The sequence below is a fragment of the Botryllus schlosseri genome, chromosome 4 (assembly GCF_051294905.1).
Source record: "Botryllus schlosseri isolate E-star chromosome 4, Bs_hap1, whole genome shotgun sequence".
Lineage (NCBI taxonomy): Eukaryota > Metazoa > Chordata > Ascidiacea > Stolidobranchia > Styelidae > Botryllus > Botryllus schlosseri.
This window is the reverse complement of record NC_137239.1, coordinates 1,232,707-1,259,246: the sequence shown is the minus strand read 5'-3', so window position 1 is coordinate 1,259,246 and position 26,540 is coordinate 1,232,707. Positions and strand designations below refer to the sequence as shown.

General features: G+C 38.9%; 2 protein-coding genes across 4 annotated transcripts in view; one reads left to right on the top strand and one right to left on the bottom strand.

Moving 5' to 3' along the window:
• The window catches only part of LOC145437846 (adhesion G-protein coupled receptor G7-like), a 58,978-nt gene extending 46,289 nt beyond the window's left edge, over positions 1-12,689 (top strand). Inside the window, exons 15-20 of one of the 2 annotated variants that reach the window (XM_080315186.1) lie at positions 1,155-1,395; positions 2,743-2,894; positions 2,959-3,085; positions 6,162-6,336; positions 11,365-11,491; positions 11,979-12,689. In XM_080315186.1, coding sequence (XP_080171312.1) covers positions 1,155-1,395; positions 2,743-2,894; positions 2,959-3,085; positions 6,162-6,336; positions 11,365-11,491; positions 11,979-12,063 — 907 coding nt within the window. In that variant the 3' untranslated portion in view covers positions 12,064-12,689. The remainder of the gene's footprint in view (positions 1-1,154; positions 1,396-2,742; positions 2,895-2,958; positions 3,086-6,161; positions 6,337-11,364; positions 11,492-11,978) is intronic. The other variant, XM_080315187.1, reaches the window with a different exon arrangement.
• An 8,190-nt stretch (positions 12,690-20,879) lies between these two features.
• LOC145437837 (uncharacterized) overlaps positions 20,880-26,540 on the bottom strand; it is a 62,820-nt gene continuing 57,159 nt past the window's right edge. For both annotated transcript variants that reach the window (XM_080315149.1, XM_080315148.1), the window contains 5 exons: positions 25,505-25,656; positions 25,314-25,443; positions 23,630-23,804; positions 22,747-22,876; positions 20,880-21,828 (listed from right to left, as the gene is read on the bottom strand). In XM_080315149.1, the coding sequence (XP_080171275.1) occupies positions 21,708-21,828; positions 22,747-22,876; positions 23,630-23,804; positions 25,314-25,443; positions 25,505-25,656 (708 nt within the window). In that variant the 3' untranslated portion in view covers positions 20,880-21,707. The remainder of the gene's footprint in view (positions 21,829-22,746; positions 22,877-23,629; positions 23,805-25,313; positions 25,444-25,504; positions 25,657-26,540) is intronic.

Sequence of the window (26,540 nt, the reverse complement as noted above, 5' to 3'; positions counted from 1 at the left end):
ACCGGAAAACAGTTTTGCAGTACTAGATTCCTCATATTGATCGAACCAACGATCCGTTCTGAAAGCTGTGTGCCGATTTGCAATTTAGGCTGACTTGGCGCACTGTGTAATTCAAGAAGCTACTAAATACTGAAAATCGTGACATTATATACATGAAAGTAAACATGAAGGTGAAGGCGGGTAACCTCGCCCCTCGCCATTGTTCGTTTCGGGGGCATTAATGACATTTAGGCCCACTTCCGCATTGATTATATCAGTGATTCTTCAATGCACGTACATTTCCAAAACTTTCTATCCGTTTATGATTTCAATTATAGCTAGCCATGGAATTAGCCATTGCGTACTACTTGTGAAACTGTTTAGCTGAAATTTAACCCCTTCCTGTATTGCCAGCTCCAAATACCCCAAACTTTCATGACGAAGGCTATTACAACGATGTCTTGCAGAAGAGGCCCGATATACATGTACATTGCACACTTTTAGCGTAGCATCAAAGGATTTTAACATCAATTTCACGGTAACTACACAATGCACTGTATTGTTGCCACGCACTTGAGATAGCTACATTGGGGACACAATCGTACTCACGGTGAAATTTTAGTTAACGCACGTGTAACTCAGTGTGCGATAATTTGAATTCGATTCCTCTTTTACATTGATGTAGCACAAAAATTGAGGAGAAGAATGACTCTTATCCCTGAGGGTGATAGACCTAGGTGAATTTACTTCATGAAACGGGACCAAATCCACAATGATTGATGTAATATTCAAAATACCCAAAAGGTATGGAACAGATAAGAACAACGATTAATTGGGAAAAACATCGCGTTATGGTTAGTAATTCGCCGCAAACGAGAATACCCTATATAGCTTACCTGATTAAAAAGAGCTGCTGCAGCGGATCATTGCTTAGTGACCGACATCAAGGTTTAACTGTGTTTTTAAGACGGATGCCCCACCTGCCTCCATCTGCCAGTATGCTCAACACGCCGATAACTTTTTTCCAGACGGACGTCAGGGCAGATTAAACCCTATTTTATTGCATCTTTTCAAAGTTGTCCTCTTTTCGGAGTTTAAAATATGGTAGCCCTAAATATATGCATACATGTATCATATTGTACCGCTAAATATTATTCATTCGGTTATTTTCACAGGAACACGCGTTCAGGGGAAACTTTTCAATGTTCGTTTTTGCTATTAAACCTGTCACTCACTTTACTCGGACTTAACGTCACCTTATTGATCAGTGAGATGTCATTCATAAACGATCAATGGAAGTATGACGACTTATATTCCCCGTGCATTGTCATCGCGGCGGTTTTACATTTCTTTCTACTTGCTTCGTGTGCGTGGATGAACTGTATGGGCGCAATGCTTGTCTTGGCAATTCTAAAGGTGGGCGAATAAATTATTGCCTGCGCTTAGTTTGACAATTTTCGCCTCGATCTATTCATATGCGGCCGCATTTCCAGGAAATAATCAACCCATCACTGTTTTCAATCTTTGCTCTCTAAGAGCACGTGAAATAACTGCCCACTGTGCAGCTAACATGTGTCATACAATGTTAAAGGTTTATAGTGCTGCTTCCCAGCCGTTTTCTATTCGCGACCCACCATGAAATTGACCGAACGAGTAAGACCGTAATGCGCCATACAATGAGTCGATTGCGTAACGAGTTGAATTAGACCCCGACACGTGAAATTGCGCGAAAATTTTAGACTATAAATTTATCAAGAAGAATAGAATACAGGCCTGTACGTATTCTAACCAGTAAAATGTCGCGCAGAGCCAATTGAAATTATATAATTTGTTGAAAAAGTTTTTAAAATGTTTCTTTCAAATTTTACTGTCAACCCCACAAAATCGTCAAGTTGTCTAAAAAACGATGCGGACGATATTTGACATAATTCAAGAACGTAGAAGCGAAGTTGTTTGAGTCTTTATATCAATAATTCTGGAATTACCCACTTTGCAAATCGAAAACTTTCAAATGCAATAAATTCGCTTCTACCGGTTGGAAGCGAGCAAAACTTTTTTGCGTTGATCGTTTAAGCAACTTCACAATTTCAGGTGGTTGACGGTAAAATTCGAGAAAAATTCAATGGGCTCTGCGACGGTTTGTACTGGTTGGAATTGAGCTAAATTTGGTGTGCAACGTCGTTTGTTTTGGGTAATCTAACAATTGAATTAGTAAATGCCCGGCTTCCGAAAAAAAGGGTATTTTTGAAGAATTTCAGTGACCAACTTTGCAAATGATTAGTTTTGTGGGTGGTGATTTCAGGTGAACTATAATATGAATTGGCAATCCTCTGCAAAAAAACACTGAAAAAGAAAAAGCGGCATGACAAACAGATTAGGAACTGATCATTCTTTGGGTAGGGGAAGATATCCTGAAAAAAATCACATGAATATATTTCATAAATCCCGCTACTGTTCCATTTGATAATGAAAAGTAGAACATATCTTACGGTATTTATTCTTTCACCATCAGACCATAAACGTTTTATGGAGTAACTAAATACCGATGAACGAAAATGCATTCCCTCCGAAATTTGGAATAAGTATCCGCAGCTCAAATGACTTGATGGGTTGGTTATAGGTCGCTAAACAGTGAATGTTTATATCATGTATTCAACGCTTCGCCATGCTGCACGCATCGTCGTATTTATTTAATATTTGTAATCGGCCCACCATTCATAAATGCTCTTGACCCGTGTATCTATATATGACTATCTTATTTAGCCTATATGGACAAGGACATGTTTAAGTGACCGTATGGTAATTTTGGCTTCGATATCATGGGGTTGGACTATGCCGGCAATCTTCGTGGGAGCTGTGGCTATTGTGGATTATAGCGTGTATGAATATCCACATGAAGAAAATGAGATAGTGACGTAACTATTAATAAATCAAAGAAATGAGTGTGAAAAGGATTTGCGGGATTGTTATCTTTTGCAGATGTTGGATTCATCCAAGTTATATCTTTTGCCTCGCCGTCGTACCGACTACCATAATGATCGCCTCGAATCTCGTCGCTTACGTCATCCTATCGTATCAGCTATGCAGAAAACGACAATCCAGCCGGGTAATATTAGTCCGCAAACATCGCCATTTTATGTTAAATAACACATGATACGTAATATTGTCATGTTGACCCGTGTTTTTGATTTCCAACCTGGGGTTCGCGGTCTTTTCGGGGTCAGCGAGACAACTTTTGGAACCACAAAGCATCTTCCAAAAAATCCAGGCCATCCAAAATGTTTGAAATTTTGATTTCCGCAATATGAAAATTTTCACGAAACCTAATGTCCGAATCAAACTCGAAGCCGGTATAAAATTATTTCGTTACTCAACATTGAAATTACAGTCGTGATTTATTGCCACTACATTTCTTGATATCATCATGCGTATACATGCTCGAATAAAATACGCATAACTTTACAGAAACAAATCTAATTGTATTCGCAATTATCGCTTAAGGTCGTTGTGAAACTTAAATGTAGGAGTGTTCAACCTGAGGGTGCATCATCGTTATTTCAGTGTTCACCACTTCCGAACCAGGACACACAAAGACATGTGACGCATTTTCTAACGTGCCACTCAAGAAGTGCGATGCCAAAAAGTTCAGCGTGGATAAAACCACGACTCGAAACAATCACTGCGTGTTGGCCCAACGATCGATATTGATATACCCAAGCACCAAATCTATTCCACGTGCGGTACAAATCCGACCTGTGTTGGAGCATGAATTGAAAAGAATTTTATTTGTACTCGTACGGGTCAGCGATTATAATTCCTTTCGGGTAGCGACAATTACCTTTAGCGAAGTAATAGCATACTTCTACAATCAAATGAGTAATTATTACCATTGAACTGTCTGAGACTAACACGCATAAAACTTTATGACATCTTAACTGTGAGGCATGAACACTACTAAGAATATTCTCTGTTTTAGGTGTATTACGCCTTAATTCAACTGTAAATCTGATCGAAGCGATGACAAAGGATCGATATTTCATGCAAAACAGATACAATTGCAAAATTCGAAGTTTAACTCAAGATAACTACTGCACGCTGATTTTTCAAAACGCTGTTTGGCTTCTATTTAAACTCGTTCGTGAATCGTTTAGCACGGTATGATAATTGAATATATGAAGGGCAGGGAACAAATTACTTGTATGATGTCAGAGCGGACCGAAGTATGCATATTCCAGAAGTTAGGTTGATCACTCTCTGGAGGACCGGAGTAGCGTTTTCGCGATTGATGTGATTTTGAGCCGGTTAAATGTGATTCCAGATATTATGGTTGCGTTGTGAAAAACGCTATCTAGCATAGCCGAGCTGCTCGGAAATATCAGATGCATTGTTTTCATTGACACGAGGAAATGAAACGCGATTGCGTTGATTTGGTAAGGCACAGAGAGTCAATTAAAATAATTGGCAAGGGAGCGTTTCGTGAATTTTCGGGAAAAGTTTAGGAACCGCTGGTGTATGCAACAATATTCCTTGTGAACTTAAAGGTATGCACTGTGCATTAAATCCATATTCATCTAGATGAGTGGTCGGGAACCTTTTTCGTCCGAAGAGCCATATTGGCCCAATTTTTTCCATTTTAACTCCCAAAGAGCCATACACGTCGATCAACTGTTACGTCACAATTGAAAATTTGTGACGTCATGGTAGCACATGGGATTCGTCGCGTGCGCCTCATTTTCTCTGTAAAAAATTCGTACTAATCATGCTGGTAACCGTATTCAAGCGTGCGAAATTTGAGTTAAGAGAACGTAGCTTACTGCGACAACCCATGATCACATCCGTAAATGCAGCCAAACACGATCACTTCAGCCGTATATACCCAATGTAAGGTGTGATACATCAGTGACATGGGGTCGGGGGAGGCAAGCGAGGCAGTTCGTCACCTGTCGCTACGATGAGTGAACGAAAATTGTGAAAATTTCAATTACTATTGGTATTTTCTATCGATGTTAATGAATGACTGAATTTTGAACATTTTCCTCCCAAAATTAGGCGACTTGCATATTTATTATTCGAAAATACAGCCTGATGCGATAGGTAAGGCACAGACGGGCGAAACTTCGCCATTGATACCGCAATTCATCGTAAATAGCTTAGAATTTATAATAACTGATGTGAACTGAATGTAACTGTTGCACTGATTGCGAAAATCTAAATACTGATCGACTTCTCAATTCTGAAAGTATTTGGCGAGAACATAACGTTGCGCTATACATGCCTATGTTTTATCGCTGGTGTCACAAAGCGACATACCAATCAAGAACGTGGATAGCTATGGCGTTGTTTGTAATTGCGAATGTCACTTCCACGGTAGTTCATTTCAGGAAAACGGAGCGTATGTATATTTGATAACTACGTTGTCATTTATGGGCATCACCATGTCTGCTATTCTCTTTGATCAATCAACGTATCGTTCAATCCAAGATTTCGAGTCGGGTACATCGAATTCGCGCCGGTACATCGTCGCCGGCGCGACAGTAACTTCAATTGGGGGATTTTGAAAAGGGCTGTCCGAGCCCCTAACCCTGAAGACGGCATTGTCTTTACCTCTCAAAGACATGTTTATACGCTCACGAGAATAATTATTGTGGTTGTGATGAAATTTTACTAACAAGTTGCTGCAATATTGATCAATTCAGTAACAAAAAATATTTATTTGGCAAAGAGCCATGTCTTATACCCAAAAGAGCCATATATGGCTCGCGAGCCATAGGTTCCCGACCGCTGATCTAGATGGTGAATGTCAGGCAAAGTTCATAGGAAAGAGTTTAACTCCTTAATTAAGTAACGGTGTGGAAGACCTACTCAACCAAAAATAACATAATCGCCATACAAGGCATCGTTCACAGGGCTTGCTTTTGTGGAATATCCTCGCCAGTTGAAAAATACCTATTTTTCTATGATAATAATAAATACATTACTAAATAAATAAATGAATAATAATTAAATCGTCAATAATCAATATTAAATTATGATACTAAACGAAGTGATAATTTCAGATACCTTAACCTCATAGAGGAGAGCAGTAGGTAATGATTTGATTGTACAGTACATAATAGTCTCTCGATTTGAGTTAATATTCTATTATTTATTTTTGTCTCTGTACTTCGTTATTTATATTGCAGAGCGGGTTCATGCGTTCCACGACGCAACGTCAAAAGCGAAAATTATTATTGAACATCAGCTTTGTTACGTTGTTGGGAATTACCTGGATTTTCGGATTCTTTCTAGTCGACATTCCAGACGAAACAACAGCCCTCATCTTTGCGTATATTTTCATAATCTTCAATTCGCTGCAAGGTAACATGTACTACTTTATTTTGATTCACTACCCTGCGAAATCCGATGCCACTGTTGGTGTTCAGTTACGTATTATATAAATCAGTGTCTCCCAAACTTTTTTGAGCTACCGCCCCCCTGGACAGCGAATAAAGTGCCACCGCCCCCCGACACCCCATTCACCACGCCAAATCATAAAACGAAACTTGTTCTGCAATTAATACAGCTAATAATGAGACGGATGAAGCTAGTGTATCAATATCATCATTCTCGTCATATTGGGTTCAAGTTTTGATAGTAACAATATCAGTCTAAAACCTCCAGTGTTCACTTCATGTAGGCCTATTGGCAAATCGGTTTCTGCTGTGAGTCAGAAACTTGGACATGACGCTGAGAACACGTTCTATCAAATATGAGCGGGGAAGGGTAACGACGAACAAGCCAACCCGACTTCAGTGAGAGTGTTTAGTTTTTATTCAATTGTGTACCCAGAACGACGGATTGGAGATATTGAATTTTTGGTTGAACTCAAAATTGTTGTACACTACAATTGGGGTTACCATATTTTGGGAATCTGAAAAGATGACGCTTTTTCAAAATTTTCAGACTTACAATGATGTAGTAAAATCCGGAAAATATGGTAACTTTTTCCCGAGTTTGTGGCTACTTGACTAAAAAAGGTCATTATTCTGGCTCAGGTTCCGAAAAACCCACCAGACCGTTACTCGGGTGCTGATTTCCTCTATCTCAGTCCAATTTCCACGTACATTTAACCAAATTTTCAAAATAGAGGAAAAATTCTCAAGAAAGAGGACGTTTAGGCATCCTCAGAGGACACTTTCAAAAAAGGGGACGTATGGTAACCTTGACTACAATGTAATCAGCTGCTTAAACATTTCATGCCCGGTCACTTCACAGAATGGATTGATTATCCGGTGAGGAATTTCTAATTGGAACATATCCTGGAACCAAATCACCACCCTCGTTCAATTTTGTGAGATGATTTATTCATGTTTCTCCATCAAAATATGGTATTCGGGTTGGAACGGCAGCTCAAAGCCAAGTTTGAGAATTAGAACAGTCGGTGTCTCGTAAAATTCCGGTAAATTGTCCAACTGACTTGCCAGCGAATACGGACAGTGCCATGTTCACGTTTATCAGGTTTCATCAATACCGTGGACGGATATATTCTGCCCTTAAATTTTGAAAAATACGACCATCAAGTAGGAGTGTTGTCGTTTCACGCAACCAGAACGCCGTGTCGAAGGCCACGGTGACAGCGTTGTTGAAAATGCACGATACAGATAATAAAATCACGCAAGACAGTTTTTCTTAAAAAGCCATCACATCTTGCAGTGAGCAATAACTGATCAAATATACTTCGTAGTTCTCGCAGCAGCACACAATGAACCACGCCTTTCGGGGATGCTGCCAACTGCTAAATTAGCTCATTGATGAGCAGGAATAACATTGTCAAGTAACAATGGATTTTTCCGGTACTGCGAATCTACCCTCTTTATTAATTAATCGTTTCAACACTATACGCAGCAATTGACTTCTAAATCTACACCACCCGCATTCGCTCTCAGCGCCCCCCTACCGCCCAATTTTCTAGCCAGCGCCCCCCAATCGCCCATTTCATGGCCAGCGCCCCCTTCAGGCTCGCGCACGCCACCAGATGGCGCTGGCGCCCACTTTGGGAACCATTGATATAAATTATGCAGCCTTCAGCATTAAAACGAAGTCTTTTTATATCAAATGTAAGTACGATGTAGCCTACATATCGTATTTGGAGAAAGAATTCCAAACGTCCAGAATTTCCCGGATATGTCCGGAATTTGAGTGTTCAAACTGCATCCAGGAGGAAATACTACAATATACCTAAGTGTGCGGAATTTTGACTACTCGAAAGGTGCTTAAAATTATTTAGTGAATCCAAATAAGCAACACCATTTTTTGGTTCAAAATAATGCTACTTGAAATTTATCTTCGCTCTGGGCGATTAGAGTGACATATTGCACCATCGAAAGATACCATAGTTTGGATAATGTAAATCAGTGATTCCCAACCACAACCCCGAGGGCCGCATGCGGCCCCCAGCTAGCCTTTTTGTGGCTCCCAAAAATATTAAGATATCGATTTATGACAAAAATAAAATTTATATTTATAAAACACTCCTGCTTGGCTTGGAGTCTGGAGTTTTTAATTAGGATTGCGGGACAGTTGTGAGTAGAGTACTAACGTTACGTCCCTGCTGTTGCAATGCAATGTGCCCTAACTTTCCAGTCGAACGAATAGTAGCTATATATATTGGTTTAGATATAGATAGGTATTAATAACCTGCAAAACTGATGGAAAATCCTGAAAAAATGGCAAATTTTCCCACTTCGTGGTCGGTTGACTAAAAAATAATAAAAAAAGGCTTGACTCGCGGACAATAGAGTTTTTCTTTCACATTAACAGGTGGTTGACTTAAAAAAGGTCAACTTTCCGGCCCGGCTTTCGAAATAGCTGCCGGAGCGTTACTACAGTGCTGACTTAATGTATATCATTCTAATTTGGCCCTATATTTTTCCAAAATTCGGAACAAAGAGGACATTGGTGCGTCCCCCGAGGACACTTTTAAAAAAGAGGGAAAATCCTCTTAAAAGAGGACGTATGGTAATAGTGTAATCCTATGATAACTATATGTAGGCCTACAACGCGTGACTCACGGTTGAATACGCCGAGATGCGTACTGCCTAGCCAGCAAAAAGCAGCATAATTTTTAGTCCTGTAGCTCGCGACCGAAGCGTCCGAATAATTTGATAGGCCCGGTCTTTATCGAAAGCTAGTGTCGCACTGATTCCAAAAATACGAATTGGAATCTCGCCAGGGTAATGAAACTACTCCGAAATGGCCACCAAAGGTTGATTGTTCTGAATCATGGGAGCGCGGCAACACAATGACAATAACAATGGCCAACGGCGTCGAGCGATTGATCGGAACAATGCCAATTTTCATATTTTGATGACTATTCAGCGTTCGTTTCATTGTCCTGGTATTCGTGCGGGCCCGACCGTACTCTGAAATTTTAAATTTGGCTAAAAAGGTTGGGGACGACTGATTTAAATCATTGTCCCGATAAACACCCGTGTTTGCTGTAAAATATATATTTCGAGTGAAGCTGACTTCTTCCTACAGATATTGATTGTAGTTATCCAGCAGTAGCCTACGTCACAGTATATTTCTCCCCTGTCTGGAATTCTCGGTACTTGGGATAAGCCGGTGATTGTATCGATTAGAATCAGTTAAGGAGTTATAAACGATGTGATTAGCCACCTTGGCATTTCACAATTTTTTGAATAAACATTGCGGGGACGGCAGGATTGAATCAACATATCAATATGGGTCGATATGAAAATGCTCAGCTAAAGTGTCCTACCGTTGACAAGGAAAAACTTGAGCGTTGATCTTTTATTGAACTTAATATAGTCGAGCGATCCAAATTGAATATTGATTCTTGATACACATTGGTAGAAACTTGAAGTGGAAATCGCAATAAGGGCAAAAATGAATGACAGATGTCCATCGTATTAGAGGCTATACAACCTCTGATCCCCTGGACTTTCACTATGTCACTTGAATGATAAAGCGGCGTTCTGCAACCCTACTAGTGCAAACAAATCACCCCAAAATGGAAGAGGTGCTCAGCAAGTCTATACTATTTATTAAATCACCTTCAATCGTACAGATGCTTTCAACAGATTCCTTCAAATGGTAGAGAGGGGTTCCGCGAGTCTACAAGTGGTGAGTCATGCCGAGGCATCATGTCAATAAACAAGGGCAAAGATGCTAAATATATATTGGAAGCTATACAACCTTCGATCCCACGAACGTGTTCAGCTACCTTACTGGCGAGAACAAATTATATTAAAATGGCAAAGAAGCGATAACAATGAATCATATTCAACAGTAGGGACGCGTGCAGCAAACAGCCAGGATTAAAATCAGACAATTACAATGATTAGAAAAACGTATAAAAATAAAGGATATTTGAATTGGTAACTGATCCCTCTAAAAAGTTCAGCAAATAAAGAATAACAAATAACATGGATTTGTTTCGAGATACCATTAAAAGGGTTGTTATCATATATACAGTAACAAAACTGTACGTACGGCTCGCTGAGGGATTTCGACCGGCCCGCAGAGAGTTTCTATCCTGAAAGGGAAATTATGTTCTGCAAGTATTGACAAATTTTATGCGTCACAGAGTAAATCCAAGTTTCTCAACCTGAGAAAAATGAACATTAAACTGCTTGCTCTGTTCGGGTGTAGCCCACATATATTTTCGACCATGAGCATTTACGAGTAAAAGCTGCGTTCCAATATAACTGATGTTCACGTGCAATCTTTACTAAGGGTTTCTACATGCGACATTCATTCAGAGTTCAAAGAACTTGTTGACAACTTTGATCGATCACTGATCTCTGCTTGACTTCAACAGCTACTGTTAATAAATTCATTAAATACTGTTTTTGGTCTCTGCTTTAAACTTAAAGTTTACATTAAAGACTGTGGATAAATGCGCAATTATTGTATATATTATGTAATACGGCCCATCAAGTACTTCATTTTCCCGTGATAGATATTCAGTAATATTGTTTCACTCATTCAAACGAATTCAACCAACCCGAAAGTGACTTATTTGTCAATAAAATAGCATGATTGCTATTCAAATGAACTGTTACTTGCATGAATTCGTCAATCGTGAACTTGAATCAGTTAATTTTCAAATGAACACGAATTTTATTTGTAACTCAAATGAATAGTCATACAGATACTTACGTCTATATTATGTGTTAAGCAGTCATGGCCATCAAAGTTCTGTTATATATAGGCCTACCCATATTTATAACGGATACTAGCGGCTTGTTGACGATATTTTCTCAATGTCCAGGTGCATGGCGTGCCGTATTGAATTGAGGTCTGGTAGAAATAGCACGTTAAATAATATCCTAGTAAATATACTGTAGGCTACTGTACTGTACTCTACCTTTTCAATTTCAGGCTTCTTCCTTCTCATTCTGTACGTGCTGAGAAATCCGGAAGTGCGGCTTACATTGAGAAAACGGCTAACGACTATATGTGATACAGTGTGTATCAAAAGCGGATATGTGGACTCGAAAACTGAGAGGTATGGGTGTAAAATAGTTTTAAAAATAACTTTTAATGATACTTATGGCAAATGGTATTATATGGACATATGTAGGACCATATAAATCATACATTGATAAAAATGGCTAAAATACATCAAATTGTTGTAATGTTATTTTAAAAAGCGATGTTTTACGGTAGAGCTCAAACATGGCACGGAAATTATCTAGACCACATCGGTGGTTCTTGCATATTTTCTTGATACAACCCAAAATCGTGAATAAATAGCACAAAAATGTCAGAGTTGGAACTCCCATTCCTAAGGCCAAGAGTTCTTAACCTTTCTCCTATAGCGTGGCTACTGAATCTTTTTGTGTGGCTTCACGGAGTCCCTTACCACGAAATGTCGGAGGGTTGCGGTCTATGGCCGAGGTGATGACATATCATCATTTTACTGCACTAATGGAGCAAGTCCTAACAGTGGTCTACCTACAGACGGAGTTAAACTTAGTTGTCATATATTACAGACCGCAAGTTGCAGCAGTAGCGCACGGTGACTGCATTGGAGACGCGCCGTCAGGCGCATCGATTATAAGGCGACCGGAAGATTGATATAGAGATGATGTTGCAGTGGAAAGGCGAACTGTAAAATGCCAATGTACATTCATAGTAATAATGAACCTTCACACATATCCCCAGTCCCACATTTGGTATACCAACAATTGAATACGATATTTAAGTGTTGGAGGTTTACCTAGGCTCCTCCTCGCCACCTCATCCGCGTCAGCGGTGTCTTACAAAAGCCTAGAGGTGGGCCGTGCTATAAGTCGGCAGTTACGGAAAATAAGAAGAATATCGGCCTGGTGTAAATGACCATAGTAGTCGACAAATACCCCAAAAACAAACAAAAAAATTGAATACGAACATGTTCTGCTGGATATCTGGATATTAAATCAATCACTGTCCTGGAGCGGAATGAAATGTAAATAATCGTGCTTTGTAGTATGTGTAGCCTATCATTCCACGCCAAATTCTATCATGTTCGACGATCCGTAGATGTACACTATACGCTTTTTTTGTGACTGTAAAAGTACGAATATCGAAAATGTGCTGACAAAAATAGTCTAATGATCATCCAAATACCAATATCAGACTAAAATTCACACTGAGGATGATGTGTTGCCCATGTATTATGAGCCACATTCCCGTTATTACTAATAAATTATTTAATAGTTGGAGATATTGTATTTTAACAACATGCAAGATAGGCATAATTGAACCAGATGTATTTGCACAGTACGATGACTTTCACTTTTGAATGGTGAGCCCAACATCTAATATATACATTGTGTATTGTTTGGTTTCAAAGTTGTTTATTCGCCATATAACAGGGAAAAGTGACACAGCCTTTAACAGGTTGTTAGCAAGCTCCCAAGGACATACGGGCCGAGTTGTATAGCTCTCGAGAGCTCACTTCATTGTTAGAGTTTTCTTCAGGTTAGACCCCTAATCCTCCGTCAATCAGTCCCGCTCGAGGTGTTTGTGATGTATCCTCTTGGACTCTGTTAGTTATCTTTTCTTCGCGTCCCTCCGCTTCCAATTTCTTTCTCTTTCCTATATTCTCTGCTGGCATGACCTCAGCATCCACTCGACTTGGATTACACTGGTCAACAAAATAAAAATATTTCTTAGTTGTTTTTTTTTGGGGGGGGGGGCAGAACATCTAGGAACAGTTTCTGGGGTTGTCAAGGTTGCTGATTACGATTATCACATTAGTTTTGCTGGATTGGCTCTAGAAAAGAAGATATTTATATCCCTAAAAAAGCCTAAAATCACTGTATTTGCACTTGAATATTTTACTTGTTAGGAAGAAAATCTTAGATTTTTCTACTTTTCTACTGCACATAAATAGTTATTGACTATGATGAACACTCACGTCGTTCTCAGTTATTCTATCAATATTAACAGGATCTGATGCGAGAACTTTGTCTGTTAAAATGGCAGTTTGTCAAGCGTACAAATTGTACTTTTGCACCACGAAAATAATATTTTCTCCTGTTCCAATTAGACATTCTACCATGATGACAGAGGAGTATAAAGCTATCAGGTTTTTCCATGGAAAGCTTAACTAAAATACTCATATGCGTTTCATCTCTTTTCACGCGTAAATGAATCATTTTCCGTAAAGCCAACAAACTGGGTAGGCTATATCTAATATCCATATCAAAGGAGTGGGGCTGGGCAAAATCGAATACTTGAGTGATTCGATTCTAATTCACGTAATATGCTTCGAGTCGAGTCGAGTAATCGAGTATTTATTACATAATAGCAGAATGTAATATGTCAAAGTTCAAATATGTACCTTTTATGGGACCACAAAGAACATAAGGCTTGTTATCCATCACATTAAAGATACTTTGTTATTTTGCCGACCATACCGATTTCATTGCACTTGGTGACAATGTTGTGGGATGATCATGGCTTCGGAAATATGCTATTTCCAGCAACGTTCGTAGCTTTGTACTATATGTTTCGTATGCTACGAATCCTACGGTCCGGCCAATCAAGGTTTCAAGGCTTCAACAGTGAAAGTTAGTATCGAAGCCATAATTGTCGTTGATAAATTAACTGTCAATGGCGATGAGCGTGTAATTTCACTACTTGAAAAAAATCGTCTGGTACTACTCGACTCGAATCATTAAAATTGATACTCGATTCAGATTCGAGTACTCGAATCATTGTGTCCAGCCCTACAAAGGAGAAGCTTAAATCTGGAATCGTTGATGGATCTCAGATTCGAAAACGGACTAAGGATTACAATGTCATATTAAGAAAGGTGCTCACTACATGGAATCCCTTCTAGAATGTAGTAAATAATACTTTTTGGTAGATCACAAAGCACTTAACTACAAACAGTTGGTCCGAGAATTGGTATCTGCGTATGGAAACCTTGGAGATAACATGAGCATTAATTCCCAATTCCTGTTCAGTCATCTTGATATATTTTCTGATAATATTGTTGATTAGAGGGAATAGAAAGGGGAAAGGCTCCACCAATACGTTAAAACAACAAAAGAAAGATATCAGTGCAGATGCGACGAACTTATTATGGCAGACTATTGCTGGAAACTTTTGAAGAACTTCACTAAATTGCTTACAACCGAAAATAGTATAAAAACCAAGTTTGCCTTAAGATAAGCTATTATTATTATATTCCAACTGATTATTTTGAATTTAAAATAGGTGGTTGACATAAAACTGATTCAATTATTGCAACGCTAATTGAGTATTTAGGTAAATACTTATAACCATGATTGAATTTTATTTATGTACATGATATCCGTGGAAGTCTCCGATTATGATGAATCTATATATAGCCCGAAAAGTAATTACGTTGATGTATTTTGATTTAAACAGTCTTCAGCGTGTCAAAATAACAAGTAGATTGAATTTTTGATATTTATAGTACGACGGAGCCGATTTTCTATCTATCCCATACAGTGAAAATATAAGATTTTATTCAAAATAGACCCATGCATTATCTCAAGAAATTGAGCCAATTTGAAAAAACGAAGGTCATATTCGTAATCAGTGCCCTCCAGAACCCTCCCCCAAACCACTCGTACTTTGTCGTCCTAAAAATATATGTTTACCAGTGTTATTTTCCCCTCGTATTTTCTGACGCTGATACCTTTCCATGTGGTCTGTTTGTGAACAGAGATTAGAATTAGTATGAGACTTCATCATCCCGTGTTGAAGATGTGTCGGTGGCCATGGTCTGTATTATCTTCACATATATGAAATGCGATAATAATTTTAGAAAAGGGACAGGGTAGGACGGGGCCAGGTCGTCGGAAGAACATGAAACACAGACAAGGCCCCCACCGAAAACGACACGATATATGGTGTTGAGAACCGACAAACAGTACCGAAAAGCGTCGAAGTGGCAAGGTTCGACTGCCGGCATTGTAAAAGTAACAATTGTAGGACTGAATTGGTCTGTCTGGGACGGGTTATGGTGGGGTACTGCTCCCCGTAATGTTTGGGTACCACACTGTTTAAACTACTAATCACTACCAACCATACTAAAAAAGTCCACAGTAGGACGGATGATTTCAACTCCAAATAAATATTTTTGTTTTTCTCTTGAATGCTATATTGTGCAACATGTTCATGATAGCCCTATGCATTTTATTGTTGTTCATAGGTGCTCAATTCTACCAACTCCTTTCTTTACAACCAATGAAATTGTCAAATGTACATTGATTGACCAGTTGAACACAATTATAAGCCGCTAAAACAGGATCTCGACCGCCGATGTAATTTGACATTTATGCTCCCTTTGTTATAGCCGTGATGTGGCATTGACCATGTGTATGTGTTACGATAGTTTTTCGCGAATTTTTTTTCCGATGACGTACCAGTCATATTTTTATCTAGCTATATCGCACACCACCAGGGCCCGAAACGACTCATTTTACTCAAATGCGCGAGTAGCCTATTTATTCGTTTTCGGCGATATCATTATACCACAACAAAAATGAATTGCAATAAAAAGCACAAGTTCATGTGATGTATACAACTATTTCTTCCGTGTGCTAGGCATAACAACACTCACAGCACATCGGAGATCAAGCCCAATGATGTCGGGCAGGGGTCTCGTATTGATGCATAGTTTGAATCAACGATATGTATTGCTTCAAGGTGTCAGATGATATTCATAAATAATTTTCCAAGCATACCTCATGTGTTTGAGGATATTATTTTATACCTCTTAAAATTGTTCCATCTCAAAATGCATTATCCGCGCCCGAGGAAAACATCTACTTGCCCCTAACTAATAGTCGTTTAGCTGAGATATACATTAACCACACCCGCCCCATGATTTTGAGCTCACTATCATATCGTATGCGTGAATTGCCATATCATAAATTGAATAAAACATCTTTAATTTATTGCCCATACCACACCTAATAAAGATAATCCTCGAAAATGTTTGATGCTATTGATTACACCGAGTTACTAATAATTATTTGTTTGAATAACATTGGCTGCAACCAGATCCTCCTGAGACACCTTACCTCTTTGATGCAGGCGTGATCAAAGTAGTTGACCTCCAAGGAACTACCGATCATTCCTCCCCGATACTAAATACTTTACCGCATCATGGACCACGGTAACATTGTTTGAACCTACATAATCTGGGACATTGAAACGCAGTACAGCCCTAATCAACGCATTATTTGTTGCGATGTTGAAGTATTTCAGCCCATGAAGCCCATTTAAAATATCACTCGAGCATGAACTGAACTTCCAGCGTCACATTCCACAGTCCTAGTATGCATTAATATTTATATGATTAGGATTTCTGACATAGATCATATTTATTGGCGGCCGCTGGTTTAGTACAGGTCCTACAAACTGCTGAACAATATCCGTTACGCCATTGTTACGGTCATAGGTCAATCATTATATAGGGAAGAGATAGGCCAGACACGTCATCGTCAAGTGACTGCTACTTCGCGAGGATTTACCACCACTTTCGATAATGCCATTGACTAGCATTCGAGTACTCAAATTATAAGCGAATATTAAATTGTGAGGAATCGGGTGAAGCAGGGAAAGACAATAATTGTAAATATACGCAGTTTTCTACTAAAAGTTATGTTATGACGGAGAATACATTTCTTTACCCGTGGAAGTCTGAAGGCCCTCAGCCCCACATGTTCGCGTTACAAAATTGAGATTTACCTCACAAAGTTTGGGCCTACGTACGTGTGCTGTATTTCATTGGCTATCTTCTGAAGATATATGATCGAACTACGACATTGACAACAGGGTAAATGAAAATGGTTGAAAATACCAAATCATCTTAAATCTGAGATAGACCAAGCATTAATTTATTTGCTACTCCTCAAAGAATATCCACATTACTTATAATCTTATTATTCACAATAAGTGATACGAAAATGCCCGCCCCAAAGCTTGATACACCAATCACAATCATTCAAATACTCGACGTTGTCCAGCCATACCATCAGAGTAGTCCACATGACATCATTATACTGCTTCTTCACATTTGGTCCGCGCGTCGTTAAATGCCATGAACAGATTCAGTACGCTGAATGAATTGTTAAATCATAAATGTGCGATATACTCTTGAGTCTTGATCATCATACCCTATTCTCGATGATGAATAGCACCGGGAAAATTAACGACCACCCTCTCGAGTGAAATGAAACTGCGGTAATCAATTACAATACCTTCTTTAAATAATTGCTTTGCGATAAGCTGTAAAAAGACCATAATCATTCATATGAAATATTACACGAAAGATCAAAGAAATTGTTCTCTACTGTAGGTATGCTCAACATCGCAATTTGTATATTGTAATGTAAGCTTTGCCATGGTCCCAATATTCTTGATCGAAATTACCGAGTTTCTGTGAACGTGATATCAATATTTGTCCCGCATGAGATTGAATTTAAGTTGTAACTTAACATGAGTATTTGGCGTCCAATTAGTTCAGTACGGCTCTGCCCTCGAATAAATCTGTAGTCTACACTACCCAAGTAATCAAAATGCGGCCGTGAATAACACAACGGTTGCTAGCCCCTGACCAAGAGTGTAGCAGCGTATATAGGGCTTTTAGAACGATTTCTACCTATAACCAGTTGAAGTACTGCTACGTAAAATTATACGTTAACCAAAATAGGATAACAATCCATAAGTTATTTGGCCGCGCCGAGCTCGCGTGTATGTATCATATTTATAGTGTTAAGACATAGCACTACTGGTCACTTGTAGTATTCTTGAAGGATCAAATTCCCGTTCTGTTGATTTTCATCATCTCTTCATAGTGATGGCCAGACTCAACCTTATGCTGCAGTAGGTGACGCCTTAAACTGACACTTCGACTGATCTGATATCGTATTTGTCGGATTCGCATTCCTCAGGGGGCGTATTTTGTATGACTGCTAACTTAGCAAGAAGAATGTTATGATTAATGGTATCACACGGCTTCTTGAGGTGGATGAATGAATACATTACATGTCACTTAGTATCCCTCTATAGCCTTGTTATATATCTCCGTCACATCGAGAATTACCTGGGAAGTATTGAATCCTCCCGGAAGCCAAATCGATATTTTGACCGAATTTCTTCCTTTTTTCCTTTTTCGCTAATTTTAAAGGATTTGGAAATATTCCGTTATTTAAACAAATGTTAAAGATCTTGCAAACTAGTAAAGAGACGGACGCACGCAGGACCGTAACTGCCGCACCCCAAACCCCCCAATCCGGGGGGGGAGCAAAATTTTTTTTGTATTTCTTTGAAAATTTATGCAATTTTTTGCGCTGCGCACGATTTAATGGTGTCAATTATCTTTAGTATTGGGTACCCTTCGTCCGAGAAAAAAATACGCATTATTTATAGAAATGAGCATTTCGGCGTCGGCCATTACCGCGCCACGACGCACCAAAAATATGAAGCTTCAGGCCATATGACATGCCACTCCTAAAAGTGTGCCATAACGATCGACAGCGAGAAAACCTTGGCCTAAAAGGACTGCTCTTCTCATGCTGACCGAAAACTCGATATATACATATATCTTTATTTGTCCATAGGCTCCAAAATGGGTGTCCGATCAATACCGAAAAAAACATTACCGAAAATGGACACCACCGAGAATGGGCATTACCGAGAATGGACACCACATAGAATGGGCATCGCCGAGAATGGACGCCACCGAGAATGAACATTGCCGAGAATGCAATATATGCAATGCAGTCATGTTATGCATATGTACAGGTCATGTGTATGTGCATCACGGCGTTACCACATTCGGTGTGGATTTTCGGTTATCAATATCGACATCGTCCGTCCCAGTATGTTAGATTATTTTCATTAGCAATTCTCGGTAATATCCATTCTCGGTGGTGTCCATTCTCGGTAATGACCATTCTCGGTGAAGTCCATTCTCGCTAATGTCTATTCTTTTAAATTTGCATCCTCGGTGATGCCCATTCTCGATCCTGGTTTTCTTCTCGGTATTGGTATGGAACCGCCTAAATGGCTGCCGCCGAATGTTCCTGTCCTGGCAATCTGAGCCCCACGAGACAAATACCATACCGCAGGGAAAAATTATTTGCCCTTGCAGGAATACCAATATGAAATCGCGTGCGTCTTATAGTTTAGTACGTTTGGGCGATTTCAATGTCTTTTGACATAGCAGACAGGAGATCTGATCTCCAAAGACTACTCCTAGTCGTCCCGGCGTCTTCCGGCCATTCGTTGTATTGCAGTCGTGTGATGTTTTGAAAAGATGAATTTTATGAATAAACTTGATCTTGGACTTGTGGTCACGAAATAACATCATGTAACCGTGTCTTTATACCTTACCAACGCGTCCGCCCGAATATGTTTAATTTTTGTTTACGGGCCCTACATTTTCCGAAATATCTCACTCAGCTCTACCGGTAAATCTGATTGTGTGACACAGAGAGGATAAAATTTGATAGCAATATATATGCATTTTCTCGATCATATTAGCCGATTAAATCATGAATTCCATTTTTTCGCGCTTCGCGCGTTGTTCTGCAGCATACAAACAGTTAAAGAAATTCCGGTGCAAAAACAGAGAAACGGATGGGGGTCTGGATGGCGTAGCGTTGGATTTATCACCATATGGGGGCCCAAGACCAACGTTTTGGGGGGGGCTGACGATGTGCTGTTACGATCCTGTACAGACATATTAGTTTCAGAAAAGCGGCACCGTACAATCAAAACCGTTTGCTTTATTGTTTCGAAGACCAACTATGACCTGTGCAATTTCTCTTTCAGACGCGGATCTCAAATAAATAGATACCAAAGGATTCGAGGCAAATACCAAGCGCTCGGGAAATTCGAGTGCCAACAATGGACTTGGCCAGCAAAAAAGTCATTAAGGATTGACCAATATCACCCAGATTAATCATGATCTCGCCATTCTAATCAGCGATGCTCAAAGGCTTACTCATGGTATTAGAATCGCTATAAATGATACTATTGGTCATTTGCCACAACTGTTTAGGATGCTTTTAATCAGTGAGAAGGCGACACCACCTCCGAGTGAAATCGCCAGATTGTTGAAGGTAAATCGAGTCAGTTAACCTGATTTTTGGTGTTGACTCGAGTCGGGTCTAGTCGAATTCGAAATCATTGAACTTTACGAGATGTTTGACGGACAAGCTGAGTCAGCATTTATTCAGATTCGGCGAAAGAGTATCGAGTAAATTATATATGTAAAATGGCGGTGTATCGCAGCAGTAACTGCTAAACTAATTAGAGAACTGCATACCCTCAGTCTATCAGCAAAAATGTAGGGTGCAATGCAAAGCCTCATAACTTTTAAACAAACTGGTATGATACTGTACGGTAGGCTACATATCCAAAAGATACAGTTTAATCTTGCAGCAAGGGTTGAATATTAATAATAACATATAAACTATATTCGATCGATTCGGCAACGTCAATTCTGATCACTTCATTGGTGGCCACTTCATTTATGGTATAAAAATGAAAGCTCAGTTAGCATGATTGCAATAATATCAACACCGATTCCTTGATGATGTGCAATTGACTCGAAAATATCACTTGATGTCAAGTCGTTTTTGCAAGGCCACTCAAGTCAACACAAGTCATTTGAAAAACACTTCAGCCTTTTAAGAGAATTTCAACTTTTTCCCTTAATTGATCAAGATGAAGATTGTTATGCGATGGGGTGACTTTATTTCGATTAGTCCATTAATTGGGTCTCAGCGTGCATGGAATTCTTATGCTTGATATGCACTTTCAGCGATTTCGATTCCCATCCACTGTGTCATGATATTGCTTGGCAGCACCGTTGCGGCTTCATGCAGATCAATCACGGCATGAGTATGCATTCTCACGGAAAGTTCAAGAAAGAATTCATTCGTTTATTGCACATACTTCAACCTCGTAAATATGCACGCTGGACGACGGTAAATTAATTATTGTAATTTCCTGCCATCCTGTACCAGCAACTATACTCATGATCCTCAATTGGACACTGTGGAATCAATGTAGCCTGTGTCTATTTTACACATTTCGAGAGAATTAAGTTGATGAAAATTTTTCATTTTCTCCCGGCAAAATCTTGGCCATCGTTACCTTTAAAATCATGTGAAAAAACATACAAACTGACTAGATGTCCTTAATAAATTAAAATTTGACGTGTCCATAATTTTCGAAAAGTTTTAATAATAGACCTCAAAATTTGAAAAATTGACAGGAGCTGCTTTGATTTCATCGCGACAACATTCCCGTTTAGACGTATTTGACGAAGAATCTCCAATTGCTTCCGTCAGATTTACAGCTCTGAAAACAAAAAATGTCTTGAAGCCTATAAAAAATTTGATCTGATTTCATAAATAACTAAGATTGCACCGTTTGTGACGGCTTTCATATATGAGATTATTTATCATCATTATATTATTCCTCACACATATTCGAACGTTTAAATATGACTCAATTTGGTAATGGAATAAATGTATATTATAGTAGAAATGATAATCAATGGAACAGATCTATACCGTTTTTGCGTATCAAACATAAAAAATTGCTATGCTTTGTGTGATATATGTTCCGCACAAGTATAGATAAACGAATTCAATAGTAGGCTATATACATATTTAAAAACCGTATATTTTTGACTTATAGCCTACTCGTCAGGGTCAATGGTCATCAACTAGCAGAGAATAGCTAAGGATATTGTTTAAAACGCAATCTTGTCACCAAATATGACGTCATCGGCATTCACTTTCGCTTAATCTCCATGTAATATTTTCGCTGGTCCACGAACTCCTTATACTGGCATAAACTTGGTATTACTATGCTAGGTCCACATAGTTTTACTGCTTTACAAGAAAAACTATAGAAGTTTTCTCGTCTTTTAATAAGGAGATAATAAATATGCTTCACGCTTGTATTTTCGTACAGTGGCAGTGTTGAGTCAGTTATTTATTTTGATAACTTGTGTCAATTTGAGACAACAGAATGGGTATGCAGATCGATATTTCAGATGCGCTACGTTTAAGTTATAGCATTCCTTGGTTTGATTGCAAAGCTAGGCTTCGAATACATATATGCTATGATGCTTTCCTTGGTGTTAAAGGCTGGTCCCTGCTGTTGATACAGAATCATTGAAGAAAAGCAAATGGTCCTAAATACGTTGGAAAGTAGCTGTACACTGTCCAGTGTCCAGTACATGGTGTAGTTATTTCTATTAAATCTCACCCGCTTTGATCTGATAAAGTAGAGGTTGCACTATTGACACCGAATATCTCGGATATAGTTGAAAGCTTGATTCGAAATGATTGACGAACATCTTCATTTCTCAACACGAAGAGCAGTAGTAGAAAAAAACCTGTAAATATATGTTTTCATCAAGCCTTACGCAGAAACATCTAAGAGTAGGCTAAAGCTATACCAATTTAGCATCAGTAATCACATTGGCTGGAAAGGTTTATTTTGTTATAGGCATCTGATTAAATATGGCGAAGCAATTGAGCTTTAAGTGATGAAGATAATTTATCTCATTTTGATTAATGTAAGACTGCGATCGACACCTATAGATTACAATGGGTGATATTATTGCAACCTTTTCTCGTGCCATTTAACGATACGGCTATTGCTACCATTGAAACTGAGCTTCCCAATCTAATTGTGGAAAACTTGCTATATAGCCCGCTGCTCTTAACAAGATGAAATATGCGAAACAGATCTTTCAGCGACTTTTCAAGTAGCGCCTGATTGTAGTAGACAAGAAAACTGCCGAGTACAATATGCTTCCGACGTTACTGTTATACGTACAGTAAGTTGAATCAAATTCGGTGACCTGAAAAAAACTCGGGTAAAAATTCGGAGAATATTCCTTTTGGGATATAGTAAAACATCCTGAATATACTGTTTACCCGGGAATTTAAAATACCGCAATGCATATTGTTCATTACAGTAATATAGAGAAATATATACAATTTGCATTGCGGTATTTTAAATCAACTTGACATAGGGATGGGATAAATCATCGGATCAGGGTGAAAATGTGTTTCCGGAACCATTATACATATTACATGCGAATATTTCGTAGTATATTAATGAAGCTAAATAGATGTTATACCTTGCAACGAATTTAAAATGGTGAATATATAGGCAAAGGGCATTGCTGCAGTTCCATTTTCGATTACGGGCAAGAAGAAGCCGAATATCCAAGTCAACCCCAATAGCATCAGAATACTGAAATTTATTCCTAGTTTTCGTTGATAAGTGGCTTTGAAGCTGTTCCGCGATTTTCCCTGTGAAGGAATGTATCACAAAATGTTGCATTAACAATCGGCAAGGCATTTGACATCGGCAACTAGTTAACAATTTTACAGCCATACAATCATACAGCCATTTCGAATAGACAATTAGACATAGTATTTGAAAACCCAAACCTCCAAGATCAGAGGTTACAAAACTAAAGTACGCGGGCCATCGATTTTTCAGGTGGTACGCCAGTATCCTCTTTTTCATGAATAGATGGGTTAGCAACTTTATGTATCAAGCTTTGTTTGCCAAAACATTATTGATTTGGTTGAAACGAACACACGAACTAACGAACTGCGTTGCAGTGAGTCCTTGAGATCACGCATGGAGACATCCGGATATAGTGATAAAATGAAAGTCATAAATATAGTTGTGGTGTTCTAGTGTTATATTAGTAGATCAATATTAATTTCATTTGATGCAATATCATGATTGCATCGAATGAGCTGTTCTACAAGAACTGTTACGCGCGACGGTACATAGTGTGTTGTGTTACGAGACAATAAAACGGTTGAGATACCCTGCTGGTAACGGACGTATATACCAGGGCAAACTGCGGTTAGCGAGCCTCATGCAACTCTTCAGCCTTTGACTGCGGCTCTTTAATGATTGCACCGCAGATGTGTTTCGCCATTTTGTTAGGGAGGTTCAACTTGATCGTGAATTGATGCATTTTATCGAGTATTAACAGTATGCGTATTGTTTCTTTCCTTATGGTTTACGGAAGACTTGTAACATATAGCGGTAGGTGACACTACAGGACTAGAACTTTAAAATCGAACTCTCGAATCGAGTTTACATAAACGTTTCAACAATGGTGCATGGTCATCAATCAATGATAAGTCATTGTGTTCAACAATGAAATTGATAATTCATCACGCCAGCGTAGATCACAATAATTTCCGGCTAGCAATGTCAATGCGCTGTTCTATTTGTATTGTAGAAGCTAAAAATAACTGCATAGTTTGGGCGATAATTTTTTTCAGACGATAATGCAAGTAAAGAAAGTAAAAACAGTAACTTTTGACAAAACTCCAAAACCTTGCCACGAGTTGCCCATCGAAAACAGATTTGCGGACTAATAAGATTACCGAGCTGAAATCTTCCTTAAATGCTTAAAAGCACTTGAAAGAACTATCCCGATTGCTTTGGCGTCAATTCAGAATGAGACAGTCCGGGTGAAGACGCACCGTATCACCGACGTACACGCTGGTATCACCTTACAAGAATAAACCTCATTCGATAGTCTATATTTCATTGTGACGTGTTAAATGCGTATTTTTGAATTTTTGCGTTTTGGCTCCTTTAAAGCTAGGATTTTCGATATGCGGCTCGCGCATGACGCACGTCCATCCAACCCTGCTATATACCAAGTACCAACCCAGCATACACCTATACTCATTACTGACAAGCTAATATTTCAACACTGCAGTTGCTGTTGTATAAGATTTTATGAATTGAATGATCACCTAACTAAAGTATAGCGCTTAACTTACCAGTTTGGCGTTTTTCTTTATACACAATTGATACGTCAGGATGGCATACGCAATTAGATTGGCACTGATCATTAGGACAACTGGAATAACTGCTAGGTAGATGATGTGTTTAGAAGAAGCAATCCAACATCTATGTTAAAAAATATACATGAATTGCAATGGCAGTTAATCAATCTCGCATTGAGACTTACGTTACCGGGGATCCAGCTACGTTAAGATATTCATAGACTCCGTTACCGACAAGAGCAACGATAGCCACGAATATCGTGGGCATGAGCCATCCCCAACATACTGACGCCACAACAACCTTCACATCTTTCAGGCACTGCGCTGTGTAGATAGGCTGAAATATATAATACACTTAATATCCAAATCACCTGCTCCGATTGAATCATTAATTGGGAGTTAGAAAGATTGGAAATATATAGAATATATAATTTCGCTTCCCCTTGAACTAGGGCCATGAATGAATCAGAGAGGGACGTAGGTTGGTGTAGGCCTGGGGTGGGCTATATTTTCCTCCGCGGGCCCAATGAGAAGCAGAAAATACGTTGGCGGGCCGAGTGAAAAATTCTAGCTATATCTCCAGGTTATTTCAATTTAATTTTCAATTTACATTGTTGATAAATGCTGCTCAGTGAATGTGTTGATATTAAGTAATGAGAAATTGATGGCTAATTAAAAAAATATCTATTCGCCGTCATGATTGGAAACAATGTTAAACATGATACATTTTTAACTCTCCTTAAACCCCTATCCACGTTCTTTTATTAAGACCCTAAAACAGTGGTTCTCAAGCATTTTTAGGCACGCTTTCCTTTATGATAGTGAAGAATTTAGCGCGCCCCTTATCATGTTATTACAAAATAATAAAATGTGTAACAAGAATGCTAGCAATCCCAACGAATAGTTTGATGTCATGGAAGGTTCTGGCTGTTGATGAGAGAATTCTGAAATATCAAAGTCGGAGAATACACAGAGCAAAAACGACATGCTGGGGGTAAATCGCGAATTTTTTTTTATTAAACTTCGGCTTCGCGCCATCCTTCTGATGCTTTAACGCCCCCCAGTTCGAGAACCATTGCTTTGAAATGTATATGCCATAGTACAAATCCTGGTTTCGCTACCTTCGCTACCTTCCGAGCTGTGTGCAGCTTAATAGCCTTTATGTTAAGCTATAGATAACTAACCTACGGATAGATACGCAACACCCGTCGTCACGCTTGC